Genomic DNA, 17734 nt, shown 5'->3' with positions numbered 1-17734 from the left:
AATAATTATTGACTAGTATCTAATATAGTGGGAATGATCAGCCATTGCCAAGAATTTGTTGACTGTCTGCTGTGTCTAAAAAAAACAAAAAAGAGAAGCCGAGCTCAATTGAATGGTTGTGGAGGAGGTATTGCACCTAAAATTAGAGGGGTTTTGTAGCGGCAATGACCAGAGCAAGCTGTTGCAAGGCAGAGTGTGGTGGAGGGCAAGAATCAGCCACCGTAAACTTGCCAGATGGGATTTCTCCTTCCAAAATGCCGGACCTTCAGTGGACAAATCCGATCAGCTGCAAGTTTGGAACACCTTCTGGGTTTCACCAATTTCACACCGCCGCCTCTCTTTTCAATAATCAGCTTCAGACGGGCTCGTATTACTTGGTGATCTTCGGAGTTACAACAACTAGGGCATGAAAGAAAATTATTTGCGCAGCGGAATGAGCAAACAGTTTTGTTTTGTTCTTCTTGCTTGAAGTTGCAATTTGATTCAGGCCTTGATATTTCAAAACAAATAAGTACTTACTTGTTTAGACGAATATGCGATGCCTAATATAGATGTTTGAATTCCAGCAATAAGCCTTCCACACGTCAGGCCTCTAGTTCGTTCACACAAACTCAAACTAATAGGTTACTGAATTTTGGAGTTTTGTTTCGGTAGTGAAGAAACAATGATATTGCTTTCTTCCTTTTCCAAAAACAATCGTGATTGTTTTTCACCCGAGTAGACCCTTAACAACTCTTTGTCAATAGGGCTTATTTATACAGTTGTTTTGATTAGATCAATAGCTTATATTATCTTGATCAAATCAATATCACTTAATTCATATGATTATCCAATACATATTTCATTCTTATCTTGATCAAATCAAAACAACCGATTTATATTTTTACTGTGACGCCCCCACTTCTCCCTAAGGCGAACCAGAGGGTATCCGCGGGACGCCTGCCCAACTCTCGTCAGGACTCACTACAATCCATAATTCACAAGCTCTGAATACTTCAATAATATTTCAAATAACTTCAATACATAATAAAAGTACTTCAAAATATCTCAAACTTACAATTAATCAGCTTTCAACCTTAATACAACCTAAAAGAATATTTACTACAGCCATCTGCTGCAATACAACTTAAAGTCTTCAAAAGAAGGCAATCTAGTACTATTCATGAGTACTCTCGGTCTCGAACCTTGTTAAAGAAAATAAAATCGTGGAATGAGCTACACAGCCCAGTGAGGTTCCAAGACACTCTAGTAGTTTTAATAAATCAAATAATTGAGCATACTGCATGTATGGTTCAAGGTTGCACATTGGCATATTAACATGAGACAATAATCATTGTACGAGTAATTTGAGCATATCACAGGTATGGCACATTTGCATGAAACGGTTATCATTATATAAAATAAACACACATTGAAGGATACAGTGTTCCATTAGAACCATTTCGGTCAACTGCACCTTATAACTTCCGGTCCCCACGGTACTGTCTGGCCATCGCCTTATCCCTCCAGTGGTAATACTCAAGTATACCGAAACGGTGGCCCAGGGTTCCAACCTACCCGACCGAACCCAGTCCTGGCTCGAGTAGGTCAGTAACCAAGGGCAGGAGCCAAGTTCAGTTTAGAGTTTACAACATGTACAAGTAATCAAATAACTTGGCTAACAGTAAAAATTTATTCTTTTGGTAGGTCGAGTGAGATAAACTACACACTCGCCTTAAAATGGTGGACAATTTCATATGAGCAATTACTAGCAACAATTAACACATAAACACCTAAGCAATATTTGATAATTTCATGTGAACATGTAATTTACGGTAATCAAATAATCAAGTACCAGGTAATCAAGTAGATAGGAAAACGGTAAGTAATTACGGTAAACGGTTAACGGTAGTAATCACGGTTAATTGGTAGACATTAGTCATTTTAATAGGCCGCCATTGGCCGTTTCTCACTTTTACCACTTAAGAGTCGAGGAGATTCACTCCAATCGACTTATGCAGCCATAGCATAATTGATCATTTAATCACATCACATAAATATGAAATTCAAGTATTTCATGTCGAGTAATTCAAATATATATTACTTAAATATGCATGAGTGTGGTAAATACTTAACATATAGCACTTAATACTTAATGATCATGGAATAAGCATGTCATAGACTTATTCAAATTACGTACTCCTATATGGAACACTCACCTATTCAAACAAGTGAGTAAATGTTCAACAAGTGTTTAGGCGTCCACTTCGAGTCCCTCTTGAAGGTTCCCTTGAGCGCTTGAGCATATAACAACTAACTATCACACACTATCACTTAAAAATCCCTAATTATCAAAGAAAGTTGTACTAGTGTATAATCTAGGGAGAATTCATGAATTGAATCTTAATTATTTATAATCGAGGCGCGGAAGTGGGTTTCAAAAACACAAGAGAAATTTGATTTTCGCCTTTGAAATCAAGTGTAAAACGGTCTAACAATATCAGAGGAAAATGGAGAGTTTGAAACCCTCAATTTCCTTTAAGTTCGGAAATTTCAGATTCGGCAAGCAAACTTTGAAAAATCAGATCTCACTCTCTATGAGTTCAAAATTGGAAAACTTGGTACCGTTGGAAACTACTTCCAAATTACTAAAAGTTTTTAGAAGACACTTTTCTATTATTCCAAACGGAAGATATTCAAAATTTGTCTCAAAGTTGCTGTCTTGGCTTGCTAGACAGTTTCGGGGTTGGTTTTCGGCAAAGTTTGGAAATTCAGCAAAATTCACACAATATGAACCAGCCTCTGAAATTTGGAACTCAATTAGAGTCACAAACAAAGTTTAAAACATAACAAGCAGAACAAGAATTGGAATTTTGAGCACCAAGATATAGTAGTTCAAAGTTGCTGAAAAATCGAAACTTTTAGGCAATTTCCAGGTTCAAATCACAAATTTTGGGACTTTGGTTAAGCATTGAAATGAACTCGAAATGGCACCAAATTAGGTAGTATTACACTACCATATAAGGGCTATTCCTCTGTCGAATTTCAAGGAAAAATACATACAGAAAGTCAGTTAACAAAGTCACGAAAGTTTCTAAATTTTCAGGGCAAAGCTGCCTTGTGCTACCATTTCCCTTTTTTAAATCATTTGGCTAATGAAATATCTTCAAACATGGTTTATTTGTGTAGACAATGTCTAAGTAACATTCAAGATACATTTTCTTAGGTGATTAACACCAAGAACAATTTCAGATTCGAAAAGCAATTTCAGGACATCATTTGCATCTCAAAATGGTCTTAGAATATCACCAAATTTTGCACAATTAAACCTCCATATGAGAACTACTCCTCTATCAAATTTCATTTGAAAATTCACACGAAAAGATAGTTAACTAAACCATCAAAGTTCAAGAAATTTCCCAAGGCAAAACTGTCTTCTAGTTCTTCTTTCCTTTTTAAACATTTTGTCCAATGCAACCAACCCAAATCTAGTTTATTTGTGAAACAAATTCCAAGGAACATCTAATATAAAGTTTGGTAGATGTTGGACATCAAAGTTTCCAAAACAACAAGTCCCAAAACAAGCTAGGCCATTTAACTAGCCAAAAGAGGATTTTCAAGCAAAAATCCAGGTCTGTAATTTGGTCATATCTCACTCAATTTAACTTGAAATTGAGCGTAGTTGATGGCGTTGAAAACTAGATTCATAAAGCTACAATTTCTCAGAAGAAACCATTTTCAAAATCCATCCACAACTAGCTCATATTTGAGCATCAACTTGTAGTTCATGTTCTGCCCTGTAGTGAACCAATGAAACAGGACAGCAAAATTCAAACAAATGGTTTGCCTCACACAAAAGGAATCAGGATGTACATTTTATACCAATAGAAAGCTGGGAATGTCTAGTTTCCAGTGCCATAAACGGCACTCGATTTCGACATCAGAGTAAAAAGTTATAGCCAAAACAACAGGACTGCCTGGGCAATCCGAAAAAATTTTCCAGTTTTGTTACACTTTTGAAATCATCACATTTGATCAACCAAATCTTGTTATTTTTCAATGAAACTTTCTACACAACTCATATAACATGTATACATCATAAAAAAGTCATTAGAACCTCAAAAACTTGCACTAAAGTGCATGAAATTCATAAGGGCAGAATCGAAATATTTTTGCTCTTCACCTCCTTTGAGTTTCCTTTCATCAATACAACTTATTTACACTAATTTAAGTACTAAACCAACATTAATAATATCAAAACTCATGAAATCAGTCCTCAAGTCATTGTGGGAGTTCATAGAGCCCACACACCAAAATCCAACATAAATAAAGCTACCCATGTAAATATACAAGTTTATAAGTGCAATACTACTTCCATAAATCAAGATTTGGAGGGTTGATCGTCCAATACCTCTCTTGAAGAACTAAGCAGAAATTTTCGGTCCTTATGAGCCAAAGAAAAACTGTGAGAGCAAGCTCTTTTTGTAGTTCAAGATGATCACCAAATACTTAGCTAAGTGTAGGTAAAATTTGAGGTGAAGTGGTGAAGATTTGGTGAAGGAAAAGTTGAAGAACTTGGTTGTTTTCTTCCCTTGGAGTGATGCACGGCTGTTTAGAGGAAAAAGAAAGAGTTGCATGGCTGTTTGAGGTGATGAAGTGGAGAGTTTTGATCTGGTGTGATACTCCCATGAGAACCTAAGAATGTGTGGCCCAAAATGCTCCAAAAGTCAACTAAGGAGAGTGCGCGTACGCGCGCGTTTCGTGCTCGATTTTTCTCGAGTTTGTTTCACTTGTGCACTAGACCTCTAATGCACTTGTATACATACTATTATTATTCACTCTTAATGGTCTAAAAATAAATGTCTTAAGTCCCTCAATTAAATCGTGCGCGTAAATATGCGTATTACCGATTGTGCGCGATAAAGTGGAATTTCCAAGAAATTCTTATTACGATAGTACTACTAACTATCACTTAAGTACTTAAACATAAAAATACCTATTTTTGAGACTAATGTATATGTCTCCAATTTTTCAAACTCACTGTATCTCCAAATCAATCACTGTCTCCAAATGCGTATTCATTATTCCCACTAAACGGGTTTTCAAAATTAATTTTCGTAACAGGTCATTTTAAAAATATAAGAAAGTCATAGTTCCATGTAATTGGGTCTAAAAAGGTTAGAAAATAATATTCGGGGTAAACGGGCATTTAAATATTTAAACAAGCTCGTAACAGGAGTCTAAAATAAATAAATTTTGCGAGACCTTACGACTTTTTTTAATCCACTATTGGTCATTGTTACTTTTCCAAAATTAATACACTCTCAATTCAAATATAATTTCGAAAAACGTGTACTCGTTGCTCCGAACTAAATGAGTTTTCGAAAAGTAACCTTTCTAACAAAACGTTTTTAAAAACATAAAAGAGGCATTTTTTCATATAAATGGATTTTAAATAGTCGAACTAAATAATCAATTAAGCCAGTAAAATAAAATAAAATAAAATAATTTCGGGTCCTCACATTTATTCTTATCTTGATCAAATCAAAATCGAATACAATTAATACAATTATTTAATTCATGTTTTAGTTTTGATCACATCAAAATATAAACACAATTAATATAGTGATATTAACTATTATTTTCATCTTTATAATATTTGATTCATACTCAAATACCAACTCCAAATTCCATCTAGCTTGGGTTTCAAGATGTGCTAGCATCCTTGTCAAAGTCTAAACCCATTCTAATCAACTTCTCTATTAGTTCAAATCCTTTTGTGTGTGACTATCTAGGTCCATTACCCAGTTGGCAATGTAATAAACATTAGCCTATTAACATTAGTTAGAACATTTCTAACACTTGAGAAGTTCTCCAAATGTACCTCAAGTTAACATAGTTCATGAGTGATGCCTAGCAGCATATCATGACACCCAACCGGTGATGAAAGATTGGAATCCTTTTATGTGAACCACGACTGCAATTGTTTTGCATAAAAATCCTTCTATTACTATATCCCTATTGAGTTCAGTTTAGTAATAATGTCAAACTCTAAAACTCAATCGTATGACTTAATCTATCAAATTACTTGACTATAAAATTGATCATCTACATGAATCAATTTGTCTTGGCCAAGAACTCCTTTAGTCAAGATTGATAGATTTCATAAGATATCAAACCATTCATGATGGAATAATAGATCCCATTGCATAAACACTTGGCTCCATGCATAACTAATTACAGGTACCATATGCCAATACTCATCCGTGATTAGAACAAGTATTTTCTGCATTAATAGACTTTAACCACCCATGAATGAACCAACCGTGTCATCTCAGGTCTAAGGATCACAAACACCATTGCAATCAATAATGAATCATTGACATTAATAAGCTAATGATTCATTATTTAAATTAGTCAGTGTTCAAGCCAACTTGTCACACAAGTACCTCTCATATTTGTTCTAGTATCACATACTTAATGGTATGAGACTCGCCATTCTATTATCATTAATATCTCATATTAATCATAGAAAATAAATATGAGACTAATCTTTCGGATTAAACTTGCCCAATTAATAATCCTATGATTAGGAACAATTTAATATTATTTGTACCAAGTTTTTCCGTCACTCATATTCTCATCACATGAGAATGGAACCTTAACAAATAATAATGGACAACATTCAATCAAATCTAAACCAAGAATAATTGAATCAAGAAGTGCCATTTTATTTTAATCAAGACAATAATTATTAATGCTCTAGGGCATACTGCTAACAGTCTCCCACTTGCACTAGAGCCATTCAATACAATATTTGAGTCCAATTTTCTCAAGATGGTGATCTAACTGTCGTTGTGTCATGGCCTCAGTAAGCGGATCAGCTACATTATCAGCTGAAGCTATCTTGTGCACGGTGACATCACCTTTTCCGATTATCTCTCGGATAATATGGAAACGACGCTCAATATGTTTGGACTTCTGGTGAGACCTCGGTTCCTTAGCCTGAGCTATTGCACCATTATTGTCACAGTACCGGCAATTCAATGGTAGGAACCACTCCTAGTTCTGTGACAAACTTTCTCATCCAAACAGCTTCCTTTGCTGCATTTGATGCAGCAATATACTCAGCTTCCGTAGAAGAATCAGCAGTCGTATCTTGTTTGGAACTTTTCCAACTCACTGCTCCTCCATTACAGAGAAAAATGAACCCGGAGATAGATTTTCTATCATCTACATCTGATTGAAAATCAGAATCTGTAAAACCATCTAGTCTTAAATCACCTCCTCCATAAGTCAAGATCATATCTTTAGTCCTTCTTAAGTACTTAAAGATTGCCTTGACTGCAACCCAGTGTTCTAAACCTGGATTAGACTGAAACCTGCTAGTAACACTAACAGCGTAAACTATGTCTGGTCTTGTACACAACATTGCATACATTAGACTTCCAATTGCTGAAGCATATGGAATCTTAGCCATTCTTTCTCTATCTTCAAATGTCTGAGGTGGCATCTTTTTCGATAGGTGAATGCCATGTCTAGCAGGTAACAGTCCTTTCTTAGATTCAAGCATATTGAATTTTTTCAATATCTTGTTTATATAAAGACTTTGGGATAACCCTATAGTTCTTTTTGCTCTATCTCTATAGATATGAATTCCTAGAATATAGGTCGCTTCTCCCAAATCCTTCATAGAGAAGGTGTTTGACAACCATAATTTTACAGAACTAAGCATCCCTATGTCATTGCTTAATAATAAGATGTCGTCAACATACAAAATTAGGAAAGTGACTGCACTCCCACTGACCTTTTGTAAACACACGATTCATCCTCATTTCTAATGAAACCAAACGTTTTGATTGCATCATCAAATTGGATATTCCAATTCCTCGAAACTTGCTTAAGACCATAGATGGATCTCTTAAGCTTGCACACTTTATGTTGCTCACCCTCAAATACAAAACCTTTGGGCTGATCCATATAAATGTTTTCCTCAATGTAACCATTAAGAAAAGCTGTCTTGACGTCCATCTGCCAGATTTCATAGTCAAGGTACGCTGCTATGGCTAATAAAATCCTGATGGATTTGAGCATGGCTATAGGCGAGAAAGTCTCCTCATAGTCAATTCCCTGCCTTTGGCTATACCCTTTCGCCACTAGCCTAGCTTTGAAGGTTTCAACCTTGCCATCAGAACCAATCTTTCTCTTATAGACCCATTTGTTCCCTATAGGTACTATACCTTCGGGTGGCTCCACAAGTTCCCAGACTTGGTTTGTGTACATCGAATCCATTTCAGATTTCATAGCTTCTAGCCATTTTGAAGAATCTATATCAGATATGGCTTATTCGTAAGTAGTAGGATCATCTGTATGATCAGTGTCTCCATGTATGAATAATTCTTGCATATTCTCATGGAGATACCCGTACCTTTGAGTAGGACGAGACACTCTACTAGATCGTCGAGACTCTTGTGTTGTGACATTATTATCAATGGACATTGGCTCTTTACTAGGCACATCATTCTTTTCTTGATCATTTTGTTGCTCATGTGAAATTTCATTAAGGTCTATCCTCCTTCTAGCACCACCTTCTTGAATAAATTCTTTTTCAAGAAAGGTAGCATCTCTACTAATGACAACAATTTGTTCATCTGGAAGATAAAATTGATATCCAATACAATCCTTGGATATCCAACAAAATGACCTTTGACAGATCTTGATTCCAACTTGCCTGTCTTTAATTTCCTGATATGAGCAGGACAATCAAAAATTTTAACATGATTAAGGCTTGGCTTTCTTCCAGTCCACATCTCATATGAAGTGGTAGGGACAGACTTAGATGGTACTCTATTGACTATATAACATGCTATAAGAAGTGCATAATTCCAAAATGAAATAGGGATATCAGTATAGCTCATCATGGAACGAACCATGTCCATATAGGTACGGTTCCTCCTTTTAGATACGCCATTCAATTGTGGCGTTCTTGGAGGAGTAAGTTAAGAAATAATACCTTGATCTTTAAGGTATTTCCTGAAACCAGTGTCTAAGTATTCACCTCCTCGATCTGATCGGAGAGTTTTAATACTCTTACCAAGCTGATTTTCTACTTCAGCCTTGAACTCTTTGAATTTTTCAAAGCATTCATGCTTGTACTTCATTAAGTACACATAACCATACCGAGAGTAATCGTCAGTAAAAGTTATGAATGTAAGGATCGAAGACAACCTAAGAGGGGGGTGAATTAGGTTTTCAAAAACCAGTTAAGATATAGGCCACTTTTTTCAAAACCTACCTTTCTTTTCTCAAAAACCACCCAATGGATCAGATTACAAGAGAGCACAGGTATTCGTGAGATGAAGAGGAGAACAGTTTATATAGAAAAGCGGTAAATGAAAATAGAGAAATAAACCAGGCTTCAAACACAACTGAGGTTTGAGCAGCACTTTTATATACCAAGTTACTTCAAGTTGAACAAACTTGCAACCAATATCTTGTGTACAAGGGAGGGATCACTTCCTTCTTGCCCCAAACCACACTTGGTCAAGCAAGGAAGTTTTACAAACACTTGAAAAACCCTCACTATGCTACACTATTGAAGAAACTGTGTCACACTTGAAAAACTACAAGAAGATTGCACAAGCAAAGAGTACAAATGTTCCTTTTGAGTATTCTAATACTTGAATCACTCTCGATCTGATGTAGACTTGATGTGCAGAGTTGTCCTGAGGTGGTTGACTTTGTTCTTTTTATAGGAGACCAGAAAATTCTTCAATTAATGCTGTCAACGGATAGAAGGCAACTGAAGAGTCAACTAGCTGTTGGTGCTGTCGGACGTCCGATATTTAGTTTTTATGCGTCCGAACGAGATCAATGAGTTCTGGAAGTTTTCTTGAATCTCTTAGGACGTCCGATCCCTTATCATCATGCGTCCGAGGGTAAGATGCACACTTGAAATTTCCTCTTCAATTCCTTCGGACGGCCGATGCATCCAGAGTGTTGCGTCCGAAGTGCAGCAACGCTTGTCGGACGTCCGATACTCAGGTGTTGAGCGTCCGATCGTGATCAGTAATCATAGAAGCCCTGGCTTGTCTTCTTCAGACGTCTGAGTCTGAGTTCTTCACACATCCGAAGATACTCAAAGGATGTCGGACGTCCGATACTGTCCTTTTATGCGTCCGACATCTTCCTCAGCACTCTTCATCCTTTTTTATCTTCTTTTTTGTTTTAAGTCCACAGACCTGTTTGGTATCATTTCTGAAAAGGGTCTCTACAAAAAGTATTAGTAACATCCATTTGTTTTATAATCATCAAAAGATATGAAATAAATAAATCCACCTCTAGCCACTTTGGTAAATGGCCCACATACATCACTATGTATGATTTCTAGAACATCATTGGCTCTTATACTTTGTCCCACAAAAGGCAACCGAGTCATTTTGCCTTGAATACAAGGTTCACAAGTTGGATAAGGTTCAGAACCCATGGGTTTTAGTAATCCCATTTTCTCCATCTTTGAAATTCTGTCTCCCGCGATGTGACCCAGTCTAAGATGCCAAAGATGTTTTCGATTGAGGTTAAATTTAGTCACGACGTTTAAATTCTCAAACTTAGTTCCATCTTTATCATCAAACATATGGTATAAACCATTTTTCTTGTACGCCAAACCAATACAATCATTATTGTAATAAATCCTACAAATATTACCTTTGAATAAAAATTCATATCCTACATCAGTCAAAACTGAAATAGAAATAATATTCGTAAAGGTGTTTGGCAGACATAAAACATTATTTAGGAATAAAACATGTCCTGAAGATAAAGCTAAAGAAGTAGATCCTATAACAGTAGCAGCAACTATTGCTCCATTTCCGATCTTTAGGATCACCTCGTCCTTCCCAAGGACTCTACTTTTGGTTAGTTCCTGCAAAGATGCACAAACATGATATGATGCACCTGAGTCAAGAACCCAATAAGTAGAATGAGAGCTAACTGTACACAGAGGATTGAGGAAACATGAAATGGTTCTACCTTCATTTGTCTTTCCTTTTCCCTTGTCCTTTATCGACTCAAGGTACTTAGGACAATTCCTCTTCCAATGTCCTTCCATTTTGCACCAACCATGAAGTTGCCCTTCTTTTTAGAGACACCTCCTGTAGGCTTAGGATGAGAAGACTTAATTGATTTCTTCTTCTTCTTTTTGGACTCTCCAGAAGAAGAAGCAATTATTAAAGTTGCTTCCTTTCCTTTTCCTTTCATTGTAGACTGAGTAGTAACAAGATGTTTATGAAGTTCTGAAAGAGATACCTCAATCTTGTTCAAGTGAAAATTTACAATGAATTAGGCAAAGGAATCTGGTAGAGACTGCAAAATCAAGTCTGTCTGAAGGTTAGCATCCATGGAAAAATCCAAGTTTTCAAGACGCTCAATCATATTGATTATCTTGAGAACATGAACTGACACATCAGCTTCTTCAGTCAGACGAGTTCTAAACAGTTCCTTAGATATCTCATATCTGGCAATTCTGGATTGTTCACCATACAATTCTTGTAGGTGAAGCAAAATATCTTTTGCGGTCCCCATCTTTTCATACTGCCTTTGCAATTCATTGTTCATAGATGCTAGCATATAGCACCTAGTTTGCATGTCATCCTCCTCCCACTTTCTAAAAGTGGTTTGTTGCAGCTCAGTCGCCCCTTCAGGTAAGGGATTAGGAACTAGAGTCTCTAAAATATATCCAATTTTTTCGGAATTAAGAACAATTCTTAGATTTCTCAGCCAATCAATGAAATTAGGCCCAGTGAGTGTATTTTTTTCAAGGATAGTTGAGAATGGGTTCATGGGTGCTGAAGAAGCGCTGAGCTTCCTCGGATCGAACTGACCTGATGAGGAGATCGTGTCTCAGGCCTGTAAAGCAAACAAGATAGTGGCCTAACAGGGGAGCCCCGAGATTGTCCCCGAGGGCACTCCAACGATCAAATTAGTTTTCCGGTGAGTGAAGCTCACGGGAAGTAAAGCAGTCGGGAGTAATTTGCCAATTGTGAGCGTACCTTGTGTAGTTGGTGTGCGTTACCATTTATACCTGCTCGAAAGTCCGACCTCCGTACGCTTTGGGACTTGCCCGGTATAGCCTCAATCCCGCACTGGGGGGATTCTCCCCGCCCTCTGCGGGATTGTTCCCTGGAGCTTTTTGGAGCCCTAGTGGCGGTGTGCCCCACGACGGTTGTTAGGGGCCTGGGGTCCAGGCCCAACTCTGCCCTTCCTGGGCTGCCACGTGTCCAAGCCCAGGACGGAGCCTCTGTACTAGCCCCCTAAATTAGGTAGGGCTTCCAGGCATACCTAATCTATACCCCAGCTACGTGGGAGGCCAGCGTCGCACTGCTCTGCCGTGGTCACCTCCGGTACAGTGTTGTTACTGAAAAACTGTGCCCGCGTCCTTTCAGTTGTCGCGTCCCTTCGGTCTCCGTACCGCTCTTAAATGCGTTCACATGGGATGGTTCAAATTCAAGCAATCGTTTCCCCCTATTTTACCCCCTATAAATAGGGATTATCAGATTTCATCCGACTCTATTTGCCATTTTCCTCTCCTCGTGCATTTTCAATTTCCAGCAACAAGACTTCCGGCTCTCAGTGCCCAGATTCCGGCGATTTCTCCATCTTTTCTTACTCCCTTTATCAGTAAGTCCTTTTCCCTCTTCCCTCGTACTTTTTCCTTTCCTTCGCCACCTTCTGCTTTTTATGTCGGATCGGTCCGGAGTTACCTTCACCGCCTCTCAGATTCCGGCCCATCGTAGAGTCCTTAGGATCCTCATTTCTTCCTCATCTTCATCTTTATCTTCATTTTCATCTCCCCCTCCTCCTCTTTCTTCCTCTTCTGCTTCCAATCCCAGTTTCCATATCCCTGACTTGCTCGAACCCATAGTCATCATGAGCTCTCCATCTGCCCATTCTCCTTCTGCCCGAATCCTGGAGAAGGTGGCCGAGCTCGATGCCCTCATCGAGCAGCAGGCCACTTCTGTTCCCTCCCCCAAGTCTCCACATGACTCTCCTGGCGGAGGCCAATGGGGAGTTGGGGAGGACAGCGACTCCTCCGAGGGGACCCCTGGTTCCGAGCAGGGGGATGATCGTGGATTCGACTTTGGTTATCCTGACCAGCAAGAGGTCACCCTTTCACCCGAGGTAGTGGCCGAGCTGGCCGGGTCTTTCTCCATTCCTCCGGCCTTCGAGCCGCGGGCTGCCGGGCCCAACAACCGAGCCATCCGACCTCCCCCTGGCTTTGTAGCCATCTACAGAGAGCAGCTGCTCGCGGGGCTCCAGCTCCCAATTCCTCCAACCTTGATTGAAATTCTGAGCTACTGGGGGCTCAGAATCACCTAGGTCCATCCCAATTCGATCAGGATCAACATTGGGTTCCTGATCTTCTGCCAAATCTGCTCCATCCCCTATCCTCTTTCTCTCTTCCGAGCCTCCTACACCCTCAAGTTCTCCCTTTCTAGGTGGTACTACCTCTCCCGCCGAGGTGCTAGTAAAGTTCGGGGGGGAAAGGGCATACAGGATCTGCTCTTCGGGGTCCCTTCTTCCGTAAAAAACTGGAAGGGAGACTTCTTCTTTGTCAAATCCACGAGCTTTTCCCCTAATGTGTGGAAGGTCGGGGAGGTCGACTCCGACCCCTACCCGGAGGACTTGGATTCCGAAACCCTCAGCCAGCTAGTGAGCTCCAAGGTGAAACTCTACGCGGCCAGGTTTTCCACCGAGCAGATATCTGCGGCCGGGCTGATGGGGACATTGTCCGGGTCCCCTGGAGAAGTGGAGCCCTCCCCCACCGACTACGACACTTGTAATGCCGCCCCTAGGCTCCTGCAGTCTATTGCTTCCTTCTGTCTTTTACTGACCTGCATTTACTAACCTGGTGGTATTTGCTGTAGTGAGAAGGCTCTCCAAGCTGTTGGGCACGCCCTCCGAGCAGGTCGCCCCTACCCCGCAACCCCGAGACGGTCAAGACGGCCTCCGCAGAATCTTCGGCCCCTCCAAAGGAAGCGCCCCACTCTTCATCCCCCTCCAAGCAGGTCGCCAGTAAAAAGAAAGCGACCGGGCAAAAGAGGGGTCGAGAGGACGAGCCCCCTCAGCCCGGGAAGAAGCTCGCGCCAGCTCCAGCACAACCCCCTCCTCTGCTAACGTCGGGGGGCGCCCCCATGCGGGTCCAGTCCACCTGGGGGTTGGTTCCGCGGAGGAGCACGCACGGGAGACGCCTTCCCTCAGCCTGTGGCACTTTTGCCACGTGGCCCCAGTGAAGCCGGGCCAGGCCTTCACTATGCACGACCCCCGTCGTTTCTGTCCGTCCTGAGGACTCTCTATTAACGACCGAACCCAATTCCCCGAGGTGGCTTGCGAACTGATTGCGGGTTCGGTCATCCCGCGAGATAAGAGGTGGATGGAGCTGGCCACCCCGTCCGAGTTCCAGGACATGTACTACACTGCCTAGGCTCAAGTAGGTCTCCTTTCATTTAGGTCGCTTGCGTCTCTGTTCCTTCCTTACATGGAGTCAGCAGCACGCTAATTTTTCTTTCCATTCCTCAGGCCAATGCCGCTGGGGCTGCCCTGGTGACCCGCTTCTCCGAGTTGTCTCCCGACTTGAAGAAATTGCAAAAAAAGAATCAGGAGACAGAGTAGAGGCTTGCCCAGGCCCTTAAGGAGACGGACTCCTTAAAGGCCCAGGTGGGCGAGGCCAAGAAAGGGCTGGAAGCTGCCCAAGTCCAGCTCTCCTCCACCCGGTCCGAGCTGGACCATGAGAAGAAAGGCGTGGCGAAGCTGAGGGAGAACACGCAATTGAGCTCTCCGGCATCATCAGTCGGGAGCGCAAGAAGGCTGTTCGGAAGTTCATCTCATCCGAACAGTTTGCCGAGGACGTCGCTCTCCTCAACCAACCCATCCTTCAGGTTGGCTTCACGCGAGCCCTGGACCAGGTGAAGGGTCTCAACCTGCCTGGCTTCAACTTGGCTGACTTCAAGGACTGCAATCCCGAGGCCGAGGAGAAGTTGGACTGGCTCTTCGACGGGTATTGCAAGGGGCATGGTCTAAAGGACCTGGTAGGCAGAAGTGATGTGGGAGCCGACCTAGCGGAGGTTCCCTTGGTTGAAGACAGGGCTCCGGGCAGAGCTTCCGGGAAGGAGCCGGTGGCCTAAGCGGCTTAGGGGTCTCTCGGGGGTTGAGCTGTACATCTTTTCTCTTTTTTCTTTTTATCTAGCTCGGTAAGCTTTGTAATAGGTAGGTTTCAAATGTACATATAAAATTTGAACGAGATTACCTAATTTCTGGCTTCCAAGATTCGCATGAAATCCGAACCCTAACAGTCGAAATGGCATGCCGACCGCCTGGGTTCAAACCGATTTACTAAGACAGCCATGCCGACCTCTTGGGTCAAGCACCCGTCAAACTATAAGTCGACAATCGAATCAAACCAAACAAACAATCGAATTCCGGCAACCTAAGCGGCGTGCCGACCTCCTGGGCCGAACATCGATCCTCCAGGTTTTAAGTCTCGACGACCTCCTGGGTCGAGCATTGAACCCTAGCAACCAAAGCCGTATGCCGACCTCCTGGATCGAGCACCAAATAGATCCATCAGGGCCGCGCGCCGACCTCCTGGGCCGAGCATCTATCAAATTTTAAACAAAGCGACGTGCCGACCTCTGGGGCCGAACACCAGACTGTTGATCTTGATCCCTATCTTTTGATGTTTACAAAATAAATAGATGTTACTAATATCTCTTCAAAGATCTATTCAGTTATGAAGCAAATCAGTTCCAAAGATGAAGTGCAATTGAAAGAAGATAAAGTATGCTGAAACTGTCGGACGCTCAAAAAGACTGCATCGGACGTCCGACAACCATTGAGTATCTTCGGACGCAGAAAACCAGCCTACCGGACGTCCTAAGGAATTGAAGAAAAATTCTCAGTTTTATATCATACCTTCGGACGCAGAAAACCAGCCTATCGGACGTCCGAAAGAATTGAAAAAAATCTCTTAAACTCTCTGCCTGCTGTCGGACGCATAAAACAGGGCTATCGGACATCCGACACTGCCAACGGATAGTTGACTGTTCAGCTACTTTCTATCCTTTGGAAGCATTAATGAGGCACTTTCTTGACTTTATATAAATAGTGGTTGGTCAGATATTTCAAACAACTTTGGCACACTGAAGATACAAAAGATCTAGAGAGATTTTAGTGAGAAAATATTCTTCAAAGAAGATTTGTAGTTTTAGTGGTGTGAGGTTCATTGTAAGCTTTTCATTTGTGAGTGAATCTTTCATGAGTGTAGCTCTGTGAAGGTTGTCCTGAGGGATAGTAAAACGTCCTGACTTGACCGAGTGGAGTTCGGGGCAAGGAGGAGGTGAACCTTCCTTTGTACACAAGAGTGATTGTAATTCATCAACTTGAAGTAGCTTGTTTCAATTAATCTACAAGCTCAAGAGGAGTTGGGTAGTTAATTGGTTTGCAATCCTTTCCTTTTTATTTACTTATTGTTACATTTGAAATCTTTATTTTGTTTATCTCTTCTACTCACAAGCATTTGTGCTTTCTCATCAACCGCTCCATTGTATGGTCGCCTAAAAAAGAGGGTTATTTTCGGGCGTTACAATTGGTATCAGAACTTGGTCTCCTTGAGATTAAGTTCAATCGGTTTTGGAGTAAAGATGACAACCAATAATACTATGTTTTTTGAAGGACATTCTGTCATTAGGCCACCTATGTTTAATGGATCAAATTATATGAGTTGGAAAGAAAGAATGATTATCTTTTTGCAATCTATTGATATTGAATTGTGGTTTATTATTAGTGAAGGTCCTTATGATGCCTCTCTTATAGATGAAAATACTCAGAGATCTAGACAAAAAATAAGAAGTGAACTGACTGCTGCGGATAGAGCTCATCTCACATTAAATGCAAAAGCCATGAATGTGTTATATTGTACTTTAGACTCAAATGAATCTATTAGAATCAAAGGCTGCAAGTCAGCCAAAAAAATTTGGAATAAACTGAGAGAAATTCATAAAGGTAGTGAGAATGTTAGAGAACAAAAGAAATCTATTTTAGTTACAAAGTATGAATCTTTCAAGATGCAACCTCATGAAAACATTGATGAGATGTATTGTAGATTCAATGACCTCATTAAGGATTTAGAGGTGCTGGAAAAAGAATATTCTCTTGGTGAGAAAAATAGAAAAATCCTGAATGCCTTATCCAATGATTGGGAAAATAAAGTGACTGCTATTGAGGAGGCTAAAGATTTGAATACCATGCCTATTGAATCTCTTATTAATTCTCTATCATCTTATGAGCTGAAACTTAAGTCCAAAATGCAAGATGATGAGGATGCGAAAGTAAGAAGGAGCATTGCTCCAAAGGCATCTCAAGATGAAGATAATTCTGCCTCCCTAGATGAAGATGATGTAGAAGGTGATGATAATGATATCGCTCTTATCACAAGAAGTTTCAAACGAATACTTAATAAGAGGAGATTCAGAAAAGGTGGACCTAGCAATTCACTCCCAAATCAGTTCAACAACCTGAGAAACAAAGGGAAGTTAGAGTTTAACAAAAAACAAACTGATAAGTGTTTTGAATGCGGCCAACCTGGACACTATGCAAGTGAGTGTCCAGTGATGAAGAAGAAAGAAGGAAGAAAATCAAGATTCGACAAATTTCAATTCACATGGAATAAGTGCAACTCCGATGGTGAATTTGAAAAGAA

At 40.5% G+C, this 17734-nt stretch overlaps 1 protein-coding gene across 1 annotated transcript; it reads right to left on the bottom strand.

The window, feature by feature from the left end:
- Window positions 1–11319: 11319 nt before the first annotated feature.
- On the bottom strand, window positions 11320–11820 carry LOC140010649 (uncharacterized). The gene has a single exon (XM_072057956.1). It carries the CDS (start codon window positions 11818–11820, stop codon window positions 11320–11322), a length of 501 nt encoding a protein of 166 aa, XP_071914057.1.
- Between the last annotated feature and the right edge of the window lie 5914 nt (window positions 11821–17734).

Source organism: Coffea arabica, chromosome 7c, assembly GCF_036785885.1.
Source record: "Coffea arabica cultivar ET-39 chromosome 7c, Coffea Arabica ET-39 HiFi, whole genome shotgun sequence".
NCBI classification, from domain to species: domain Eukaryota; kingdom Viridiplantae; phylum Streptophyta; class Magnoliopsida; order Gentianales; family Rubiaceae; genus Coffea; species Coffea arabica.
Note: the sequence above shows the minus strand (reverse complement) of the source record. Positions and strands in the feature narration are given on the sequence as shown.

What these genes read in the sequence shown, in the direction of transcription:
- LOC140010649 (XM_072057956.1), bottom strand. Translation starts at nt 11,820, where the DNA reads ATGAACCCATTCTCAACTATCCTTGAAAAAAATACACTCACTGGGCCT.